The sequence below is a fragment of the Hyaloscypha bicolor genome (genome assembly GCF_002865645.1).
Source record: "Hyaloscypha bicolor E unplaced genomic scaffold K444scaffold_87, whole genome shotgun sequence".
Taxonomy (NCBI): Eukaryota; Fungi; Ascomycota; class Leotiomycetes; order Helotiales; family Hyaloscyphaceae; genus Hyaloscypha; species Hyaloscypha bicolor.
Genome location: NW_020194589.1, coordinates 1,446,002 through 1,466,770, shown reverse-complemented (window position 1 = coordinate 1,466,770; position 20,769 = coordinate 1,446,002). Strand labels below are relative to the sequence as shown.

The window sequence follows — 20,769 nt, the reverse complement described above, 5'->3', positions numbered from 1 at the left end:
TTTTCTATATTTCTTTCTTAGAACTATAATACCCGCAAGCTAGTATTATAATAGAACCAGAACTAGTCGAGATTAAGGGTAAAGAATAATTCGAAGTGAAATTTATTATAGTCTATAAAGAAAACAGAAAAGAAAAAAAGTATCTTATTTATTAAAAGGGCTATTTATTAGTAAATAATATATGGGAATTACTAAGTAATCTAGAGAATATAGCTCAAGAATTATAAGAATACTTAGAAAAAAGTAATATTATAATACTATTAGCTAAATAAAAATATAAAAGATAAATGCTTTTATTAGAAAACTATTAAAAACTATATATTTATTCTTGAAAAAACTATATAAAAATTATTAAGAACTCTAAAAACTCTAATTTCTATATTCTATAAATATCTTATTTTTATAACTACTTTCTATTATTCTTATTATTATTCTTATTAGAATTCTCTTAAGAAATAAATAATAAATTAGCCTATAAAACTATTAGCTATTAGTAAGAAATAAGAAAAAAAGAAATAAGCTTACTTAATATTAAAGAATATTAATTATATTATTAAGAATACTTTATATTTATACTAAGCTAATAAGAATTATTTAATTTATTTCTTGAATTATTAAAGGAATTTATTAGCCTTAAATAATAGCTTTAATATAAGAAATATATACTATTTAGTATAGAAAAAAAGTAATAATAGCTTTCTCTTTTTTAAATAAAGAATAAGAAAGATACTTATATATATTAATAGCTTAAAAAAGGTAGTTTAATTATATTATATATACTTAAGGAACCTTAAATAATATTAGAATAAGAAATAAATAAAGGAAATTATAACTTATAGGATTATACTTTTTATTCTTAAAATAGTAATAATTATATATTAAGTAATTATTACTCTTAATATAAGTAAGATTAGGAAACTTAGTAATATTCTTGAAATATTAAAAATAGTAAAAGTAAATTAAGAATATAGAAATATTAGCTAAATAGGTAATAATAGGCTAATAAATACTAAGAGAAGTATTTATCTTAATAGATAAAGAAATAAAAAAGGAAATTAGAAAGGAATTTAAATAAAGCTTAAATAAAGCTTAAAAGAGCTTAAAGAAGCTTAAAAAAGGCTTAAAAAAGAAAGGTAAAAGATAAAAAGAAGCTAGATATAGTATTATAGTTAAGGAAAGAGAAAGTTAGTTAATAGGAAAAGAGAGGCCTTTTTATAATATCTTTTTCTTAAATAGTAATTATAAATTCAGAACTAGCTCTATACTAGAAATACCCAGAAAATTCTAAAGAAGAGATTTATAAATAAACCAGAAGATCGGATTAACTTTTCTAAGCTTTTAAACCTATAGAATAATAATTTATTTATAAATAAAGGCTAAGTTAGGATTTATAAACTAATTAGAAAACCAGAAAAGCTTTTTATCTAATAGTATATACTATACTTATATTATCTTTATAAAGGGGAATTACTAGAAGCAACTTACAGGTTAGCTAGATAGGATTAGTAAACTATATTCTCAAGTTTATTACCTGATATAATAATAGAGTAATTATAGAAAGTCTTTAGGGAAAACTAATAGCTAGAAAAAGTTTCAGGGAATTATTTATAAAGCTATTTATAGTTCTTTTAGGCCTCTTAGGGACAAGGGCCCAGAAGGGAAATTAATATAATAAGTATATATAATAGTATATAAATAGGTATTAGATATTATAGATCTAGTTTCCTATTTTAGGTAAAGCTAGTAATTAGAATTATATAAGTAATCGGAATTATATGAATTATATAAGATTATATTTTCTAGTTAAGTAAAGTACTTTATAGGCTTAGCTAAATACTAGGGAATATATAGGGAGATACTCTTAGCTTTAGAAAGAGGCATTAATTAGTTTTTTATTAGAATTAACTCTTGGAATTAGTTATAGCTATAAGTATTACTTTATAGTTTACTTATCTTAATTCCTTATATATTACTTTACTATTATATGCCTTATACTTTAATTTGATTTCCTAAACTAAAATTAGAATTTATCCTTAAGTAAAACCTATCTTTCTATAGTTAAGACATTTAATTCTTTTATAGGAAGGAATTTTCTTATAAGTACTTAAACTTCTATTACTATTCTTCTTAAGTCTAGTATGCGAAAAAATTAATCTAATTAATTAATTAATTTATGAATATTCATGAATAGCGTAAATAGGATTTAATTAATATAATACTTATATAATTTGATTAGATTAGAATAATTAATTATGATTATTTATGAATACCTTAATTAATATACACGTGACTACAGCACGTGATAGTCTAGCCTAATTAAGTAAGGTTCTTGCTCTAGCACTGCCTTAGCGAGCTTTTCTCTCTAGAAGCAAGGTAGCACTAGAGCCTGATCCTTACCTAATTAGGCTAGCCTGTCACGTGGTGTGGTCACGTGTACATTAATTAAGTTATTCATAAATATTCATGATTAGCTTAATTAGTTCGTGAATAGAATATGATTAATGAGAAAATTTCATGAATAGATTAGATTAATAGCCATTAATCTAATCTAATCTATTCATTTCTCACACTGCTTAAGCCCGACCGGCTCCTGTCTTCAAGGCGATGAGTCCAATCCAGTGTTGCTTACAATGTCTTGCGAGGTCTTCAAACATTCAACCTTCTATTCTAAGTACTGGCTATCATTTCGAGAGCAAATCAAGCTCCAGCCTTCCTCTGGATCTTGAGAGTTACCATATACTCCTTGCGGCGGGTAAGTCCGAAGCGCCCATCGGAGCCAAGTCTCGGCTACCGAGATCGTAACCCCTATTTCCGGAATCCTCTTCAAGAATGGCATCTTGACCCAATTTAAGAGACACGATTCCCAAATAGTAATCACAGCATTCAGTTTCCATCCACTGCTCCCTTTCTCCAATTTCCAATTTTCATTCGCTCGATTACTATCACGTGTCAGCAACTGCTTCAATCACCTGATCCTACTTACAAATTTGACAGGGGAACGGCACCGTCAAAATTTGTCAGCTCATTCGGCCTGACCAATTCCAAGCACGACCAATCAGCTCGTACTTCACGTAAGCCGAAGAAGGTTATCTGAAGATGTTTCTGCTCTCTTTTCTCTTGTATCTCAAACACCTCGATGAGAAACCCCACAACCACGTCGAGGCCGTAGACATTCGCGAAGATGTCAACGTCCAGTTCAACACAAAGTCCCGACATGGAAGACCGCGGGCGGAGACTGGTCATAAGAGTTCGTGGCGTCAGTCAGCCTTTCCTTCTTGGCTTCCTACTGATGAGACACCAGGCTTGTGATATGTGTCGCAAGAAAAAGATCCGTTGCGAACCAACGGCAGATACTTGTGAGCAATGCATCAAATACCGAACCCTATGCCACTTCACACCAATAAGTGTGAAGAGAAAGCCCCGAAGACTCCCTGAGTGAGTCCCCACTTCGAGCAGGGGGCATATTGTGGGGTAATCACGAGAATATCAAGTTGACCAATGTCAGGCAAAAACGAGTCGAAGAATTAGAAAAGAGACTCAAGAGTATGGAAGAGCAGTTGCGGCGTGCGAATCAGGGCAAAGAAGTCATGCGAATCGCCGATGAGCGCGATGCTCTTGATAATTTGTGGGAAGAAGGACTTTCCAATTTCGAATCCAGGATATCTTTGGAAGGCTCGGGTATCCCAGATGGACGAAGGTCTCGTGAGTTTCGCCCAACGTCCTGATTTCGTCCCACCTAACTATGGCCAGTTATGACGATGGATCCCATGGCGGAGCAGCGGTTCGCCTCCAATCCTGACTGGAGAATCACAAATGTCAGCAACATGTTCTCCAGAAAAGTGTTCAAGCCTCTCCCTTCAAAACAAGAAGCAATCATCCTCGTCAGCAAAGCTTTCGATGGTTTCAACTTGGCATTCCCAATTTTCGACCAGCACGACGCCATGGCAATGCTGGATTACCCAGAAGGCGGGCATCACGAGCCAAGCCATTGGGCATGTCTAAATGTCGTTCTTGCACTAGCTCATCGGTTTCGATCAATAAAAAAGATGGACAATCAAATAGATGACCGAGAAGCTTGGGGATACTTGCAGAATGCTCTCGCTGTGGCACCAGAACTGACGCTACTCGAGGCGAGATTGTCGTCCGTACAAGCACTTATTGGAATGGCGATAGTCATCCAAGGGACGCCCAACCCACGACCATTTGGCACACTGATCTCTCAAGCCATCAGAATGGCGCAGAACCTAGGTCTCCACCGAAAAAATCGAGATCCCAGCCTAACCCCTCGGGAGATCGAGCAGAGGAAGCGCGTCTTCTGGACCGCATACTTCATCGACAAAGAAAACTGCCTGCGAACTGGGCAACCTCCAGCACAAGATGATGACGAAATGGATATCGAGATGCCCTCGGAGATGCTCGACAACACGATGGAATTCGGCGCCACGCCAGATGTCAACTTCTTCTCCTTCCGCGTCAAGCTCGCTCTCATCCAAGGACAAGTGTACCGTCGTCTCATCTCCGTAAAAGCTGAGAAGCAATCGGTGACGAGACGAATGGTCGAAGTAAAGAGACTGGAAGGCATGCTTGCCGTCTGGAGAGCGAGCATCCCTATCAATTTCAGTGAGAACTATAAAGTCCCTGGGAGAGGAAGACCACTCATCCCACCCATCATTCACAAAGTTATTCTGAGGATGAATTACTTCAGTACCTTGAATACGATACACCGATTCTCGGTTCCGGTCGACAAGTGGCGCGCCGAACTGGAGGAGGGTATGGATCCTGAAAAAGCGGCTAAACACGCTCCCCCTCCACCGATTGTGTGTGTGGAAGAGGCGAGGAATGCAATTACGCTCATGCATGTGACGCCAAATGGAGACTATTCTTGTATCTGGTAAGCCCTGCCCTCAATCCTCTTCCCCCGACACATGGAATAAAAGTAACTGAGGATGTCGAACAGGGTCATTCTCCACATGTTCGTCCAAGCAACCACCATCCTCCTCGAAAACATCCTCTCGGACCCGACCCACCGCTGCGCCCCCTCCGACCTGAAGCTCATCGAGCCCCTGCTCATCCTGCTATGCAGTCTGGCCCAAGACGGGAAGAACGAAGAAGTAGCTGCCATGTACCAGAGTTGCGGGGCGATGTTCGAGAAGACGAGGGAGAGAGTCCGGAATGCTACCGAGAATGACGAGCAGAGGAGATCGAGCTTGAAAGAACGGGGCATGGGGCAGGGAAACGAGAGCTTGGCTGAGTTTCTGCGGAGGATTGACAGTGTGAGTGCGGGGCTTGATGACGAGGGAATGCAGATTGTGGAGCAGCCATTCGTGGTGGAGAAAGTGGATTTTCCTGTGGACTTTCCGCATTTGGGAGCTAACAACTTGGGCATGTCGAGGGTGGGTTGACATGGTGCCTCTGACGGATTGAGAAGCCATTTTACGAGTTGCTTTCCTTTTGAGAGTCAAGGAAATACCAAGGAGTTTTGCAGGATCACATGCCTTCTGAAACTGATGTTAGGTTGAAACATTTTATAGTTTCTATTTAGTGCAGAGGCTTAAAGTTATGAAGTGATACCTCTTTATGTACAAAAGGAAGAAGGCTCAGTTTTCAACTCCACAGCTCCTCGTCACTTACCCCTTACCACCTCACCCTGCTCTCCTCTCTGCTCTCTTTCTAAGCACCTCCTTCTCCACAACCCCTACGAGCTCTTAGGAGGGCAAAACTGCACTGTAGCTGGCAAATCACTCTCATCTGGCTTCAAAATCGTCGAAAATCCACTCGTGTTCGGCCCATAGCAATCCTTCTGCACATCTGGGCTCTGCTTCAAATACTCAATATGGAACACCGGCTTCCCAGCTTTAATGAACGGAGCAAACATGTCGCACTCCTCGAATTCAATGCATTCTTCATTGACGGACCAGTCGAGGAAGGATACGGTGGAGTCCACGATGGCGCCGGCGTTCTTGAGGCCGATGGCGAGACCCTTGGAGTGGGCGTAGTCGGCGAGCTTTCTCATGTATGTGATGGAGTCGGTCGATGTGAGGTTCTCGGAGAAACCACCGCCGCCGTTGTCGTAGCCATCGACTTTCTTCGTGTCAGTAAGGATTTAAGATAATCAAGAGAGGAGTAGAAAAGGTCTTGAGTGGGAGATATAGAGAGTGGTAAGTTCTTACGATTGTCGGGATCAACTCCATCGCATCCCTTTGAGGCCGCAGTATCGATACGAGCTTTCATGATGTTCACAATGAAATCAGTTCTGATATCAAGCCATTTCTCGTCTGGCCAACCATCCAACGCCGCACCAACAGCCGCTGAATCCGAAAGGATCTTATCAGAATCCGGGCGGCTGGGCTCGTATGTTCCGGCAGAGAAGTAGCAGATAACTTGCTTGCCGGCTGCATGGAGAGTGTCGATTGATGACTGGGGTGTGTCGAAAAGATCGAAGTCATAGACTTGAACGGGCAGAGTGAGGGATCCAACAGGTTGATCGAGGACGCATTGCCATGTTGTTCCGGCGGCTGGCTTCCACCAAGAGCTCGTTGGGGCTGTAGCAGATGAGCTAATGAGACTCATGGCCAGGAGGGCCGCGCTGAGGAGAGAAAGCATAACGAGTCAAGCTTTGAAGGAGACCTTCCAAAAATGCGACCGGCAGACTCAGTCGCAGACCGAGAGGAGTAACTTAAAGAGGAAGCTGTTGAAAGTTTGGTTGTTTGTAACGACAAACGTGGAGTTGAGGGTGACTGGGGTACTTATTCTTACTCCACAACGCCAGTCCAGACGCTGAGGCGGGGGGCAAAGCAGCGCGACATGACATCATAGGACTTGTGCATTGTGAGAAAGTGAACAAACCTCGACCAAATCAAAATGACAGCAGAATGCAAGAGTCCTAGGAGCCTTGCCGCCCAATTAAAGTCACAGGGTAGCAGCGGAAGCCAATGAATATATATCAAACAAGGACAGCTATGGACAGCTGCAAGGCTGGAGCTAATCCTTCCAGGGGAGGCGGCCTTGAAGGGAACTAGGTATGCTCGGATGCATCTCATGTGCCGAGTCAATAGCCAATGGGGAAGGTTGGATCTTGCCACGGATCTGAGATCTGGTACAGTACATCTTTGATATGTTACATGATAACAGAACGAGGTGGCAGAGCTAGAAGAAAGGTAGTTTGAAGTGAGAAAGCTAACTAACAGCCAGAATTGCTCATTAGAATTGGACGGTTATTGGACTGTGCTGGGACTTCGAACAGCGTGTGATGTGAGTGTAACATGCGCGAAATTCTCAGAACATAGGTCGAGATTTACGTATAAGAAAGGAAGGTCGCACACATACAGGAGCTACAGGCAGTGCAATTCAGCCTTGTTCCGAAGGAGGATCCGAATCCACGCGAACCACGCCGCTTCCACGCTGCGCCCTTGCACACCCTCATCAACGTTCCCGCCGGAGGACGCTCCTTGCCGAAAAGCAAAGGCAACTGCTGGCATAGGGACATAAATATATTTTGAGCTCCTGGACCGTCGTCCGCGTTGAACCATTATCGTATCTCGGTAATGGGGGACTGTGGGCACTTGAGGCATTCGTGGGCTGTCTGGATGGGAGGATTGCTGTTACCCAATTCGGAGGGAGCTTAATGTGCTGAACCAGTCCATGTCATGCTCCTTGGTGGCACAACCCTACCAAAAATCTCCGAGGTTGACAGCTAAGCCTCGGGATGTTCCATAACATCCATGTCCAGTAGGATTCGGAGAGAGCTGCAGAGAGGCGGGAAGGGAATAAGCTTCAACTTCGACGGTAAAGATTCCAGTCTACGGCCGGGGAAGCCTCTCTCGTGATCCGGAAATGAGCCTCCCAAGAAGTCGACATCTCCACCGGCAAGCAGATCGATGGATGCGTCTACTCCTTCCTTCAAGGGTCACGTGGGCCGCTGGGCTCGTTCAATGGTTCTCGATTTCGGAGACCGATACGGACTGAAATCGAGACCATGTCAGATTTCCACCTCTTCACCATATGGAACATCGCTCCTTTAATTCAAGAGATGCGACCTTCTAGCTCTCTTCGGCACTCGTAGATCTTCGCCTCCTGAGACTGAAAATGCGGACTTCTCCTCAATACTCGCCCACGCCTGCCTATCGCCGTTGAGGAGACGCAGCCTTCTACCTCTCTTCAATCCTCGTCCATTCTTTCACCTCCTGGAAATCCATGACTCGATTCGGCCCCCCTCGTCGACCCTGGACATCACTCCAATTCCTCCCAATAGCGGTCTCGGGCCTCCACCTGAACGCCTTCTTCAACCTCACATCTTCCCCTCCAAAACATCAGCAACATACCCCCCAACACTGGTGATATGCATGAAGCCATGGCCACTTCCTCCAACAGCCAACACCAAACTCTTAAACTCGGGATGCCTATCAATAAGAAAGTTGCGATCCGGTGTATCTGCACACCAGCAAATCCTCGCGAAAGAGAACGGCCTCTCTGAAAGCTGAGGCATCGTATCTCGCAAGAAATCTCTGACACGAGTCTCCGCTTCGAGAGGAACCTGGTGTTTCGCAAACGGGACGCTGGACTTGGTGCCAGATGGAGTCGTGACCCAGTTGCAGTATCCAGGATGCTCGTCACATATTTTCAGCTCGTGGTTTTCCGCGTCAGGCTCCATGAAGAATCCAGACTCGATATTAAAGAGCACCGGGAGGTTCGTGTAAAGCTCGCATTCTTCTGCAGTCATTTTGATGTGTGACAGTGTCCAGGCTGTAGGTCGGAGCTGGTCTTTCATGTCCAGGAGAGCAGAAGCTTGGGCCCCGGCTGCGAGGATCGTGGTCTCCGCCAAGTGAGTTGTGCCGTCTGCTGTGAGCACACCGATGATATCCCCATGTCCCGCAATTCAGTTTCGTTACATTTCCTTCCGTACCGGTAATAAACTTCACTCCCAGGCGTTCTGCTTCTATGAATGCAGCGCTTAGAGCACCTCGTGCGAAGACCCATCCGGCTCCCGTGCGTTTGAAGCCTCCTTTCCAGCCGGGGAAATCACCAGTGAGGACTCCTTTTGGCATGGCGGCGCGGAACGCTTCTGGTGTTTCCAGCCACTCAATATCTGCTTGTTGGTCAAGCATTTCGCGTTTAATAAGTTGTTCGAGGCCGTCGGGAGTGTGAGCACAGATTATGTAGCCCGTGTCGTGGTAGTAGGGCATGAAGACGGGGTCGGATGTCCAGCCTTGACTCGCGAGGTGAAGGAGTTGTTGGGACACAAAGGCACTGTCGTCGTCCGGGTTGGAATCAAAGGAACCTGATATATATAAGTCTCGAGTAAGGGGGATTAAAGGGAATTGATACCTTGCTCAACGATTTTGTTGATGTCGTTGCCGGCTGATATTGGCGATGGAAGATCATATGCATCAAGGACGGTGATATCCCTGTGGCCTCGTCTGGCTAGATGCAACGCTGTCGAGCAACCCCATGTTCCTGCCCCGACAATCAATATTGAAGAATGATAGTTCGGAGAGGTAGATGTCGCCATCCTGTATGCAGTGATTCCTTTTCACCAAAATATCCACTTTAGAGGCATAAATTCAGCTCAGGAATGAGCAAAGTTCAAGTAGGTTCCATTATTTGAAGAGCTGTCGTAATGGTACAGAGAAAAGAGATTTTATTGGAATGAAGCGTGTGAAGGAAGTGGTGAGTTTAACCTTCAGTCGACCCCACCTTTGACCGTGCTGATCCACTGCTGGTGTCGATACTAACAATTGATCATAACGCTATCCCCCTTTCGGATAGAACATGCAACAGCAAAAGATAAACTGATAAACCCTCAATGCCTCATATATATGTCTTGCAGGATCTCAATCGGGACGATCAACGAGTAGACTCGCGAGCAAGGATTTGAGACAAGGAGAGCCTTGGGAGAACCACTTGATTCGACCGTAAGTTGTTTAAAAACAGCTCAGCCCGATCACCGGCTTCGAGGGTATAGAGCTCAGAATTGTGCATATTAGATTTGGTTGAATGGTGGTGTAGAAAAGGAGAAAAGGGGCTCTTGTTCGAGGATGACGTAACCGGCCTAGCGCTATCGAGGTCATCCAAGAGCGGCCGCAAATGCCTGTGCTCATCTCAGCTCTCCCAAGTTGATCCTTGAGCCCGATCAAATCTTGCGAATTTCGCGACATCTTCTCTTCTCTTCTCACTCATTTCTGGCTATGGTTGCTTTCTATTTCTTGCGAATACTCTTTCTATGATACCCATGTTTCTTCTACATTCGCGTTTCCCGACCAATCGATTTCCCCTTACCATTAAAGAAACCCCCTACTGAAACAACTCCTCGAAGGCCCCAACAAACCCCACCGCTCTCGCACATTTGCGCTCTTCAACATGTCCGATACTAGAGACTTCTCTACATCACCAATGCCGGCGGGTCCAACTCATGTCAACTTCGATGTCGAACCTGGCAACCGCCCGTCGACAAGCCATAACCGTCACAAACCAGGTTCAATTCACTCTGATCCAGATGGAGCACCTCCCTCTCCCATGCTGAGGCGCCGACAGACACGAGCCAATACCGGATTGACGTTCAGAACAGTGGATGTCGCTCCTTCACGACCAAACTGGCATCCAGGACAGGAGCCGGGGCTCGACCCATCTAAACCGAATGGCGGACGACCCCAGACGCCAAATCTCCACGAAGAATGTCAGATCACCGTTGTGGACTTCAGCGAGGATAACATCGATGTCCACGACTTTGACAATGCTGGACTTATCGCTTTCATAGCCAAGCCACAAGAGAGCTGGATCAAATGCAGATGGATCAATGTGAATGGGCTGAGTTGGGATGTCATACAGGCATTGGGACAACAGAAGAAGCTTCACAGGTTGGCGATTGAGGATCTCACTAATACTGATAATCGAACAAAGGCCGATTGGTAAGATCATGCCTTCATCGGTGTGGTTCCGACTAACCTGTTTCTCCAGGTATACTGATCACACGTACATGGTCATGACACTTCAGAAATTGGTCCATCTTCACGACGACGACGACGACGACGACGACAGCGATTCGGAGTATGAGGTTGATAGCCTTGGTGGCACCTGGAAATCCAAACGTGGACGATTCTCGAAAGCCTTCCATAAGATGTTCTCCAAGTCGGCTCCGAAGAACAAATACGGCGATGGGCAAAGGAGAGACAGCACGGCAGCGGGCATTAGTCACACGAATGGTTTTGTGACTGGGCATACTGATGGGGTATCTACTGCGCCCATGAAAAAGCTGAGAACTCTTCAAGGATATCACGGCGGCGTGAATCAAGAGCGGGTAGAATATATGGAGAAACAATCGCCATTGACGAAGAGAGGCTGGGCTGTCAGTGCTGAGCAGGTGTCAATATTTCTGACTGCTGGTAAGAAGGTGGGCATCTCCCATATTATCTACTCGCTAACTTGGCAGACAATACGGTCATTTCGTTCTTTCAATCATCTGCTGACGATATCGAACTCCCCATCCTTCATCGCCTGGCTACCCCGGATACTATTCTAAGACGGTCTTGTGATGCTTCTATGATGGTCCAAGCTGTGATCGATGCCATCATAGATCTAGCCATTCCTGTCACAACTGCTTACCAGGACGTCCTCGGCGATCTTGAACTCGACGTCCTGACCGAACCAAGCATCAAGCATACGACCGCGCTGTATGTTGTCACCAGCGAAATTGCGATGATGCGCAATTTCATCAATCCTATAGCTAGTCTGATCAATGCACTTCGGGACCACAAGAGTGCTGCTATCATGACCGACGTTGGCGGTCGAGGCCATACGGCGACAACCTCTTCTTCTGGATTGAAGATAAGCCCGATGGCACAAACCTATCTGGGAGATGTGGAAGATCATATCCTTTTAATGACGGAATCGTTGGATCAGATGCGAAGATCTTGCGACAACATGATTGACCTCATTTTCAACACAATCTCCGCTTATCAAAATGAATCTATGAAGCAACTTACTGTTGTAACTATCATCTTCCTCCCAATGTCCTTCTGTAGGTGCATTTTCTAAGCTTGAATGTTCCCTTTCAGGTGCCTCACGAGATGTTTCTAGATCTGCCTACAGAGAAAGAACTTTCGATACGTGGTGTCAATTCCAGAATTTGCTCCTTGGTCGGCAATGCTAACACCGATATCATCTAGTGACTGGATATTTTGGAATGAATTTCAAAGATTTTTGGGGAATACAACACAGTGATGTGTTTTTCTGGCAGATTGCAATCCCGGTCGCCTCTGTAGTGATCCTTTTCTTGATGAGGGATATGCTGAAATGGTGGTTCATCAAGGTGATGCAAAGGCGAGGCATCTCCCGAAGCAGGAAGGGGAGACTCAACCAAGAAGCCAAGGCCAGGAGAAACCAATAACTATGTAAGGCCAATAAACCTCCCCCAAGGAGGACTTCGATCACCAGAAACAGCCTACATAATGAGCGTCCTTGAGCTACCACAGTACTCGATGGAACAATCCAAGGGGGCTAACTAATAAAATGGAAAAGCGCAGTTCTCCCGTCCAACGCGTTGTTCTCCAAGGGCAAGGGTTTCCAGGCATTTGGTGATATGCATCCGTGAATGTTAACGTCGCCAACAACAGATCGCAGCCAGTGCTCTAGGACCACTCAACTAATCACATTGCACATGGAAGCCTGAGGGCGTACGTGCATCCCCAGGCCTGCCTTTGCACGGATCCAACCCTGCAGCACTGCAATCGCCCTCGAGAGGCAGCTCAGGGTAACACAGAAGCCAGAGCATGAAACCAGCCTACCTCCCAGCTCTCCTTCCCACCCTATCCGCACCCAAATTACTGCTCCCGAGCCTCGTTCTCACCACGCTCACCCCCGCATCTCGTCACACGAAACAGAATTCGCCCTCGCTAAACAGCCTCACTTCCAGACCGCCTCGAACAAACTCACCGACATGGACTCAACTTTGCCGCAAATGCAGTCCTTCGACTTCGATAGGCTGGACCCGGTCGCCCTTGAGGACACGTTGGCCTATCTCAGGCAGCATCCTGAGCCTCCGGCTGAGGATGTCGCCCTCTGTGGCGACTACCAGGGCTTGTTGGAGGATGCGGTTGAGGAGAGGGATTGGATGGCTGGGCCGTTGGAAGACATGGGCGGCCAATTGAGGTGAGTTAAAAAAAAAGTCGGTTGCGCTAATGGGGCGTTTTCCGAAGAAGCTGCTCCCATCCTCTTAAAAAGCCGTCAGCTATCTCTTCGCCCCACATATTCAAGCCAATAGGACGCCCTGAGCCTCATCAGGATATGTCTGTGCTCAAAACAGCTCTTGGGAGCCTGGGAACCACGCGGAAACAACCTGGAATGATTTCACAATTACAGTCTTCTTTCGACCGATACAAATGCACCTGGGATGAGTGTCAACAAAGATTACCTGGAGATAAGGAGCTCAGAGATCATTTGTCCGCCCACTCTGTAGATGCTCTGGCTCATTGGGCTTGCGGATCCATTTGTACATGGCAGGGCTGCAAATTCAAAGCCAAGTTCAAGACAACTCACCAGTTCAACACACATCTGGAGAACATCCATGCCAAACCTCTTTTATGCACCAGAAGTCGCTGCACCTACAAGCGGCCGTTCAAAAACGAGTATGAACTCGAGCGACACAACTCCTCCAAACATTCCGCGGAGCGTCCTTGGGAATGCCCATACGATTATTGCCCCTCTGAAACCCGAGCCTTTGCTCGGAAAGACAAATGGTTAAAGCATATTCGTGAGGTGCAACATGAGAATGACGCCTTTTGCCTGTATCATCACTGCTATTTCTCAACAATCCGAGCCGGGAAAGGTTTCGAGGATCGCAAGGAGATCTCGACACATTTCAATCTATGGCACTCTGGTAGAGCTGTCGATGGGTATGGCTGTGCTCTCGGATCCTGCGGAAATACTGGAAAGCGTGATCGTTGGCATTTATTGGGGCTCCAGCAGCACCTCCAAATTCAACACAAAATCGTTCTAGGTTTGGACAGTCTCCAAACAGGGTTGAAGGGGACCGATCATATTTTCCGTTCTCAGCAGGTTCCGTTTGATCTTTATAACAAATGGATCGACTGCGAGATATGTGCTTCACAAACATTACAAACTCCACTCGGCAACACAACGTCCACGTCGGCCCAGTTCGGAATGGCCCCTATCTAAAGGCTTCACGTTCGATACGCCATCGGAGCTCGTCAATGATCTTGGGCCGACATGGCAACGCACCTTAAATCGTTATGTAGACTTTTTCGTGTCAGTTATTCTGGAAAGAATACCTGCTAAAGAAAGTGGTGTGGATGTTAGACTGTCGGAGGGGGTACATCAACTCCAATTCATTCATTTCTTTTATCGAGTTTTTGAGTTTGCCAACGCGTGTTTGACTTTTGGAATTAGGCAGGGTTGAAAACTTGTCTCTGCTAGTACTTCTAACGAATGATATAACTGTTGTCTTCACACTTCCGGTCACCGCTCTCCCCAAATCCTACTTCCTCCTCGAAACATTGTGTGTTGTTTGTCTATTTACTCCCCCCCCCTTTCAATAATTATCTCCTCGAAGCAGCCTAACAAGTATACAAGAACCTCGGATTCCGATCCCCAATCTCATTAATCTCATCGTCCGTCTTCCCTTCCATCAAGCCATCCCTCTCAAACGCCATACGTGCCCGATTTTCCCTTCTCAACCACCAGCTCATAGACGCGTATACCACCGCTGCGAAGCCCACCAGCGCCAGTGTAACACCATGTCCCTTCACATATCTAGGTCCATCAGTTGCTGGGTACAAGAACGGAGCCATGATACCGGAGGCGTTCCCTATCGCAACCTGAAGGCCAGTAGCGAATGTGCGTTTTCCGTACCGTGGCAGGTTTGTCGGCATCCAGGCAAGCGGGATACCGACCGCGACGTACAGGCCCATGGCTACGAGGAAGCATCCGGTGTAATGCGCCTTGGACCCACTGTTTGAGATCAAGAGTCCATAGCCGATTATGGAGACGGCACAGAAGAGGCAGGTGTAGAGAGCGCGTTGTTGTGACTTGTCAGAGATCCAGGCTACGACCAGGTATGTGACGGCGCCGATGGTGTAGACCGGGATAGTCAGGGCTTGGGCTTGGGGTACTGTCCAGGCACCGATGCCGTGAATTATAGTCTTGCAAAACATTAACCTTCCTCTCTCGTAGTGATTGGGTGTTGCGCTTACTGGTAAAAAGATGCTGAAGCCGTACAGCATGGTGTCAGCCCCGAATTGAGCGATGCAGAAAGACCAAATTTTCCAGTCGCTTGCACCCTCTTTCACATCATCCCAATGAAACTTCTGCGCGGAGGCCGTCTGACCAACTTCACGCTCACGGCGCATCACCAAGAAAGCTCTATCTTCTAGTGACATGAAGTGAGAAGTATCGAGGTCATTCGGCATGAAGATCCAGAACATGATACCCACCACAATCGATGGGATACCTTCAATGATGAAGATCCATCTCCAGGCTCTATACCCACCAACACCATCCATGAACCCGATTCCATACGCAATGAGACCTCCAACGGCACCGGCGATGGCGGCAGCGACGAACAGGTACCCGACTCGAAGAGCGATGGCTCGCTTGTTGTAGAAGAGAGTCAAATATGTGATGAGGCCGGGGAAGAGGCCAGATTCGAAGAGACCGAGGAGGACACGGCATGCCAGTAGCTCATGATAACTTTGGGTCAGGCCGCTGAGCGTAGCGATGAGGCCCCAGATTATGGCGATAATGGCGATATAGCGAGAGGGGCTGAACTTCTTTAGGAGAAGATTGGAGGGGACTTCGAAGAGCTAGGTGAGTTAATAAACATCCAAAGGAGAGTGGAAAGTTTGGGGGCCTTACACAGTAAGTGACGAAGAGAATTGAGACAACGATTTGATACTGATGGTTGTTGGTAGTCATCTTCAGATCCTTTTCCAAGCCATAGAGTCGGGCATTTCCGATGTTGACTAAGAAGGATCGGTCTCATTAGTCTTGGTGGTCTGGAGAAACGCACAACCGAATGCTGGTACTACCTACTGCGATCTAAGAAACTGAAGAGGTATATAACCATAACCAGGGGAATCACGCGGAAGTCCAATTTTCGAATCAAACACTCTTCCCTTTCCCTGTCGATCTGGTCTGGGGTAGTATTGCCATACCTGAGCTGTGATTTGTCGACCGAAGGGTGTTTGCTCTTATTGCCGTTATCTGGAGCCATGTCCTTGGGATGAGTGCTTCGTGTGCAGGGGTATATCTTCTCTTGGGACTTGATCTTTTACCGATCATATCTTCCATTCGTTCTCTAAGAAGGCTAGTAAATTATGTACAGTCATTAGCAGGCAGCTCGCGACAGACCTTTGCTTTTTCTTTCTTGATAGCTGAGTCATTTTATTGAAAGATTGGCAAAGATACATTAGGACTGTGCTAGATTAAGAAGAAAGGATCAACAGCGAGTAATAATCGGTTGTCCCAAAAGTGGGCAACTATCCGTTGATTTTCGGCCGCCACTGGGTGTGTGGCTTGGAGTGTCCAAGGGCATGGCGGGTCATATTAGGCTTGATGCCGCACTGCCGTCTCGGCAGTACAGTAATCCTGCAAAATTGTGCGCGACATGGCAGGTGTGCACTGCGGGGTTCGACCCAAGCCTCAATGCAAACAAGGAAGCATATTGCTGATAAATGGCTGCAGCCACATTTACTCCCCCCCTTCCCCCTCCCCTCAAAGATTTTCTAGCGGCCTCCACTGCCCAAGTTTTTGGCAAGGCACGGTTTCTGAGTGGTTCGAGCACCTGGTCAGCCATCTTGCACGGGGCAAAATTTGGTTTTGTGTATCAAGGCAAGGGTGCGCGTACAAGTAGAAGGCTCAAGAAGGCTTTCTGCCCTGGCGGTGGCTCTCACGCAACTTGAAAGGCACTTTCTCACTGTCTAAACACCTTGGATTCCTGCCCGTACCTATACCCAAAACATACGCGCTAGAAAACATTTAGGGGGGCGGGAAGAGTAATGTGACGTTTCATCATCCTCCGCCAAGAGTCTGGCGAGCGAAGCCACGATAACTAATCATGGCAATATGCAGCAACTTTAACTCCGCGACTGCTTCACAATTTTAGCTACTCGACGACAAACATGGAACCAAGTCACAAATCAGCATCAATAGGTGAAGATGGGCTATCTCAACCCGACTCACAGTTTGTCTTTGTCACGGATCATGACCGTCGATTCATACGGAGCCGGTTGATGCGTGATTCTTGGACGAAGAGAAATAGAAGGAATTCTCTGAGACCGTCGAAGAATCGGATATTAAAGGCGAAGAGTGGGCGATTTCCCAGCCAGGAGGCTGCGAGTTCAGCAACGGGAAAATTCAGAGCAGAAGAACAGCCAGCATTTGATCCTCAACTAACTGCGGGTCAAGTTAACCCCGCTTCGTTTGTGACTTCGTTTGGAATATCGACGATTGAAAGTAACCAAAAAGATCTTAGCCACCAGGGACTGAACAACGATGGTTACAACGTGAGTTCAGCATTCTTGAAATCAGTTTTTAGATAATGTAAAGCTTATTCCGACAGGACAATTCGGACGAGGATATGGAGCTTCTTCAAAATGACTTTGAAGGCTCCTCCGATCAAAACCCAGATGGACCGAACGAGACCCGCTCTCAAATACCAAAAAGTCAAGATGTTATTCCATCCTTTGAATCTGCCAATTTTGATCCTTTTGAGACATGTCCAGTTACCGTCCGACCGTTTGAGCATGCATTGATACATCATTGTTAGTACTATCCAAATTCGGCGGAAAAAACTGATTGGTTATGGCTTAGGGATATATGTCTTTGGGACCATGATGTTTGGCAAACCGCGGTCTGCGATTGACCCCATGGCTGAGGTCTGGATCCCAGAAGCCTTGAGCAACGAAGCATCTTTTCAAGGCATGCTATCATATGCGGCGGCTCATTTGGCGCATCTGCGTGGACGAGAAAGTGGCGTTCGAGGGGCGATATACAAGATCAAGTCTATAGCGGTTATCCAGAAGTTGCTAAACAATGACCAAACAATGTTGTCTGACAGCACAGTTGCAGCAATACTTCGGCAAATCAGCATCGAGGTAAGGTTACAAACTTTGGTGGCTACATAGAGCTGAGCGCCTCTAGGATCGTTTCGGAAGCTCCGAAATTGCAAGTGTCCATAGGGCTGGCCTTGAGAAGATCATGGAGAAAAGGGGTGGCCGGATTCGTGGCAATTGGGGTCTTGAGCTTCTTCTTCATTGGTAGGATTTTGAGATATATACAGATGAAGAGTGCCTGAGATTACTTGCTGACTTCAATTTTTGAACAGGTATCTCATTACTTCTAGACCAAAGTTTCAACTTAAAAACCAGAGCGAGCAAGAAACGCCTGCTGATTTTGGCAAGAAAGGAAGCAAAGAAGTTAGCACTCGAAGTAAACCAAGCTCCATATCAGATATTTCGGCCAAAGTTGCCAAACTGTTCGACTTTTTCCAGGAGTTGAGACTTCTTACTACAAGCGAGACGAGACGACGAGGTCCAGGAATCAGCTTATCCTCTGTAGGGAGTGGGACAAAACCAGCCGACCGCCTGCTTTATCTCTTCAAAAACTCGCCCGGCGCTTCAAGAGGTCCAACTCATGATATCGTCGAGGAAACGTGTCGAGTTGCAGCGTTATTTTACGTGGCAGCAATCAAAGCGGACTCATTGAGATTCGAAACCAGCGATTTTGAATTATTAATGACAAATGTGAGCGAGACGCAGTCGACATGGGAATATTCGCTAGAGATGCTGTTATGGGTTCTTCTGAAGGGGAATGGCCCTGGACTAGGAAACCTAGAAACTGTTCAGCAGGTTTTGTCATACATGGCGGTGGCAAAACTTCTGCAGAAAGAGTCGTGGAACGTTGTCAAGGAAATGCTCATTGGCTTTATTTGTGATGATTCACATAAAGCTGTGGGCAAATATGAAGAGTCAATATTCGTGGCTGATTTGATGAGAATACGGAGTTGATTGTAAGAACAATTATTCGTGTATCATCCGACTCCTATCCGCTAATATGAGGGATGTTCCATTGCTTTGCAGGAATTAAGAAAATGTCTCTCTCCCCTTGAACTGCTTGAACGATTCCTAAGGAGAAGACCAGGAATTTGCTCAAACAAAATGCACCACCTGCAATGGTAAACGGACCCCACTTCAAAAAGCCCCACGATTCAGAACCGGCTACCAAGGTACCAATAAATGCCCAAATGAAAGCAGAAGCGTACACACCCCCAGCGGCGAAACAGACAGAATTGGTTATGGATGCGAGGTTGGCGCCGTCTTGTGGCACCGATTTTGTAGCATATACGAACATGAATGCTGGCCACCCGAGAAACTGAAGTATGGGGAGGACAGCGAGAATTTCTTTCCAGGTGTTGGGCAGATGTGCTTTGTCCATCGAATCTATCCGCCCGTAAGCTGGCGACTCTGTGCGTACCACAACCTGCTGACTCCAAGCCGGAACATTGAGCTGGGTAACAATGCGCTCAGCGACGAAAGCGACAAGTGAAAAGAGGCAGTATAACTCGAGCAAGGAAACCTTGTAGCCGCTGGCAAGTCGAAGCGCAATCGTTATGAGGAGCCAGACTAACTGCAGTGTCAAAAGCGATGTTCCAATGTCCGGATAGCCAATTCCCTTCCAAGTTTGCTTTCCAGTTGGCAACGACGCGAGAAAATGTTGATACGATCTCACATTGGTAATGTTCAACTGGATGCAGTCTCCTTTTGGTGTTTCCGAGCACCACCGGATAGCAAGCTGAAGTTCGTTCAGTGCTGTAACATCTCGAGTGGCCACAGCCGTGATATCCTTATTCCCATAACTTCTCTCCAAGAGTTCGTAATCCATTGCACCACTTGATGTTGTAACAAACAATTTCCCTTGTTGTATGGACATGAGCTGCTGTCTCGTTGCAGACGTGAACCCGATGGAGTGCAAATGGTTGAGGTATCGGGTACGGAGGATTTCTTCCTGAACAATTTTCCAGAGACTGATCTCAGGAAAGAAGAGTCTTAACATAAAGTCCAGCCCTTTCCGCCACCAAGAACGAGCAGCTCTCATGAAGAGTGACCCAAAAGCAGTCGATATCATTGGAAAGAGGAACGTGACCAGTATCTGGGCCGAACCGCGCACAGTCGGCTGGCCGACGAAACCGCAGGCCGTTGGATTCGTGTCATTTCCACACGTCAGCGTCGTCGTAAGGTTTGCAAATTGGAAACTCATTGTTGCCAGTGCCTGTGGAATTTCAGAAGGAATGGAGGATTCTGGAATATGTTTTGAGGTCGTGCGGAAGGAATCAAGTTAGGATGGAATATTCGTGGGAAATTCGGGCTTTTAGAGTGAAATAACACACAAGAGCGGCTGGGAAAGGGGAAAGGGGGCGTTGAGACATAACAAGTAACTCAGGACATGTACCGCCGTTTGGCCCGGAGGCGCTGCCACATTCACGCTATTGACCTCTACGGGGGTCGAAGGCAGGCCATCGTTCTGAAAACCGCCAATTTTAAATGTTTCAAATGCTGGTACAGAGCCAATTATGGCTGGGTCTACCTGATGGATTCAACCTAAAAAGCAAAATTTAAGTAACTCAGAATACTCGTAGCGCACACGTCGGGCATCCAGTATGTTTTTTCAAGAAGCCTATTGGACACCTTGACCGGAAACGCCTGGAAAGGAGCCAACAATGTGCCCATCTAAGAGGCGCACAGCCGCACAGGCTACGAGGCA

At 46.0% G+C, this 20,769-nt stretch overlaps 7 protein-coding genes across 7 annotated transcripts; 4 read left to right on the top strand and 3 right to left on the bottom strand.

The window, feature by feature from the left end:
- The first annotated feature begins 3,137 nt into the window (after nucleotides 1-3,137).
- Nucleotides 3,138-5,611, top strand: K444DRAFT_613614 (uncharacterized protein). The gene is made up of 5 exons (XM_024880386.1): nucleotides 3,138-3,247; nucleotides 3,302-3,435; nucleotides 3,506-3,702; nucleotides 3,751-4,891; nucleotides 4,958-5,611. The coding sequence occupies exons 1-5, from the start codon at nucleotides 3,182-3,184 to the stop codon at nucleotides 5,400-5,402; spliced, it is 1,983 nt and encodes a 660-aa protein (XP_024735698.1). The 5' UTR covers nucleotides 3,138-3,181; the 3' UTR covers nucleotides 5,403-5,611.
- Nucleotides 5,612-5,695: 84 nt separating this feature from the next.
- On the bottom strand, nucleotides 5,696-6,570 carry K444DRAFT_531824 (glycoside hydrolase family 114 protein; the record flags this gene model as incomplete). Its single annotated transcript, XM_024875030.1, has 2 exons — nucleotides 5,696-6,081; nucleotides 6,171-6,570. 2 exons carry the CDS (start codon nucleotides 6,568-6,570, stop codon nucleotides 5,696-5,698), a joined length of 786 nt encoding a protein of 261 aa, XP_024735697.1.
- A 1,577-nt stretch (nucleotides 6,571-8,147) lies between these two features.
- On the bottom strand, nucleotides 8,148-9,508 carry K444DRAFT_653128 (fructosyl amine:oxygen oxidoreductase-like protein; the record flags this gene model as incomplete). Its single annotated transcript, XM_024885858.1, has 4 exons — nucleotides 8,148-8,262; nucleotides 8,292-8,838; nucleotides 8,903-9,277; nucleotides 9,325-9,508. 4 exons carry the CDS (start codon nucleotides 9,506-9,508, stop codon nucleotides 8,148-8,150), a joined length of 1,221 nt encoding a protein of 406 aa, XP_024735696.1.
- A 1,004-nt stretch (nucleotides 9,509-10,512) lies between these two features.
- K444DRAFT_643612 (cora family metal ion transporter-like protein) lies at nucleotides 10,513-12,382 on the top strand (the record flags this gene model as incomplete). The annotated part of the gene is made up of 4 exons (XM_024884876.1): nucleotides 10,513-10,904; nucleotides 10,954-11,378; nucleotides 11,426-12,013; nucleotides 12,162-12,382. The coding sequence occupies 4 exons, from the start codon at nucleotides 10,513-10,515 to the stop codon at nucleotides 12,380-12,382; spliced, it is 1,626 nt and encodes a 541-aa protein (XP_024735695.1).
- An 896-nt stretch (nucleotides 12,383-13,278) lies between these two features.
- On the top strand, nucleotides 13,279-14,169 carry K444DRAFT_630472 (uncharacterized protein; the record flags this gene model as incomplete). The annotated part of the gene is made up of 1 exon (XM_024883218.1): nucleotides 13,279-14,169. One exon carries the CDS (start codon nucleotides 13,279-13,281, stop codon nucleotides 14,167-14,169), a length of 891 nt encoding a protein of 296 aa, XP_024735694.1.
- Nucleotides 14,170-14,567: 398 nt separating this feature from the next.
- Nucleotides 14,568-16,222, bottom strand: K444DRAFT_590683 (putative MFS transporter; the record flags this gene model as incomplete). Its single annotated transcript, XM_024878157.1, has 4 exons — nucleotides 14,568-15,152; nucleotides 15,204-15,812; nucleotides 15,865-15,971; nucleotides 16,042-16,222. 4 exons carry the CDS (start codon nucleotides 16,220-16,222, stop codon nucleotides 14,568-14,570), a joined length of 1,482 nt encoding a protein of 493 aa, XP_024735693.1.
- Nucleotides 16,223-17,129: 907 nt separating this feature from the next.
- Nucleotides 17,130-18,813, top strand: K444DRAFT_630470 (uncharacterized protein; the record flags this gene model as incomplete). Its single annotated transcript, XM_024883217.1, has 6 exons — nucleotides 17,130-17,513; nucleotides 17,570-17,771; nucleotides 17,821-18,104; nucleotides 18,151-18,266; nucleotides 18,335-18,752; nucleotides 18,790-18,813. 6 exons carry the CDS (start codon nucleotides 17,130-17,132, stop codon nucleotides 18,811-18,813), a joined length of 1,428 nt encoding a protein of 475 aa, XP_024735692.1.
- Between the last annotated feature and the right edge of the window lie 1,956 nt (nucleotides 18,814-20,769).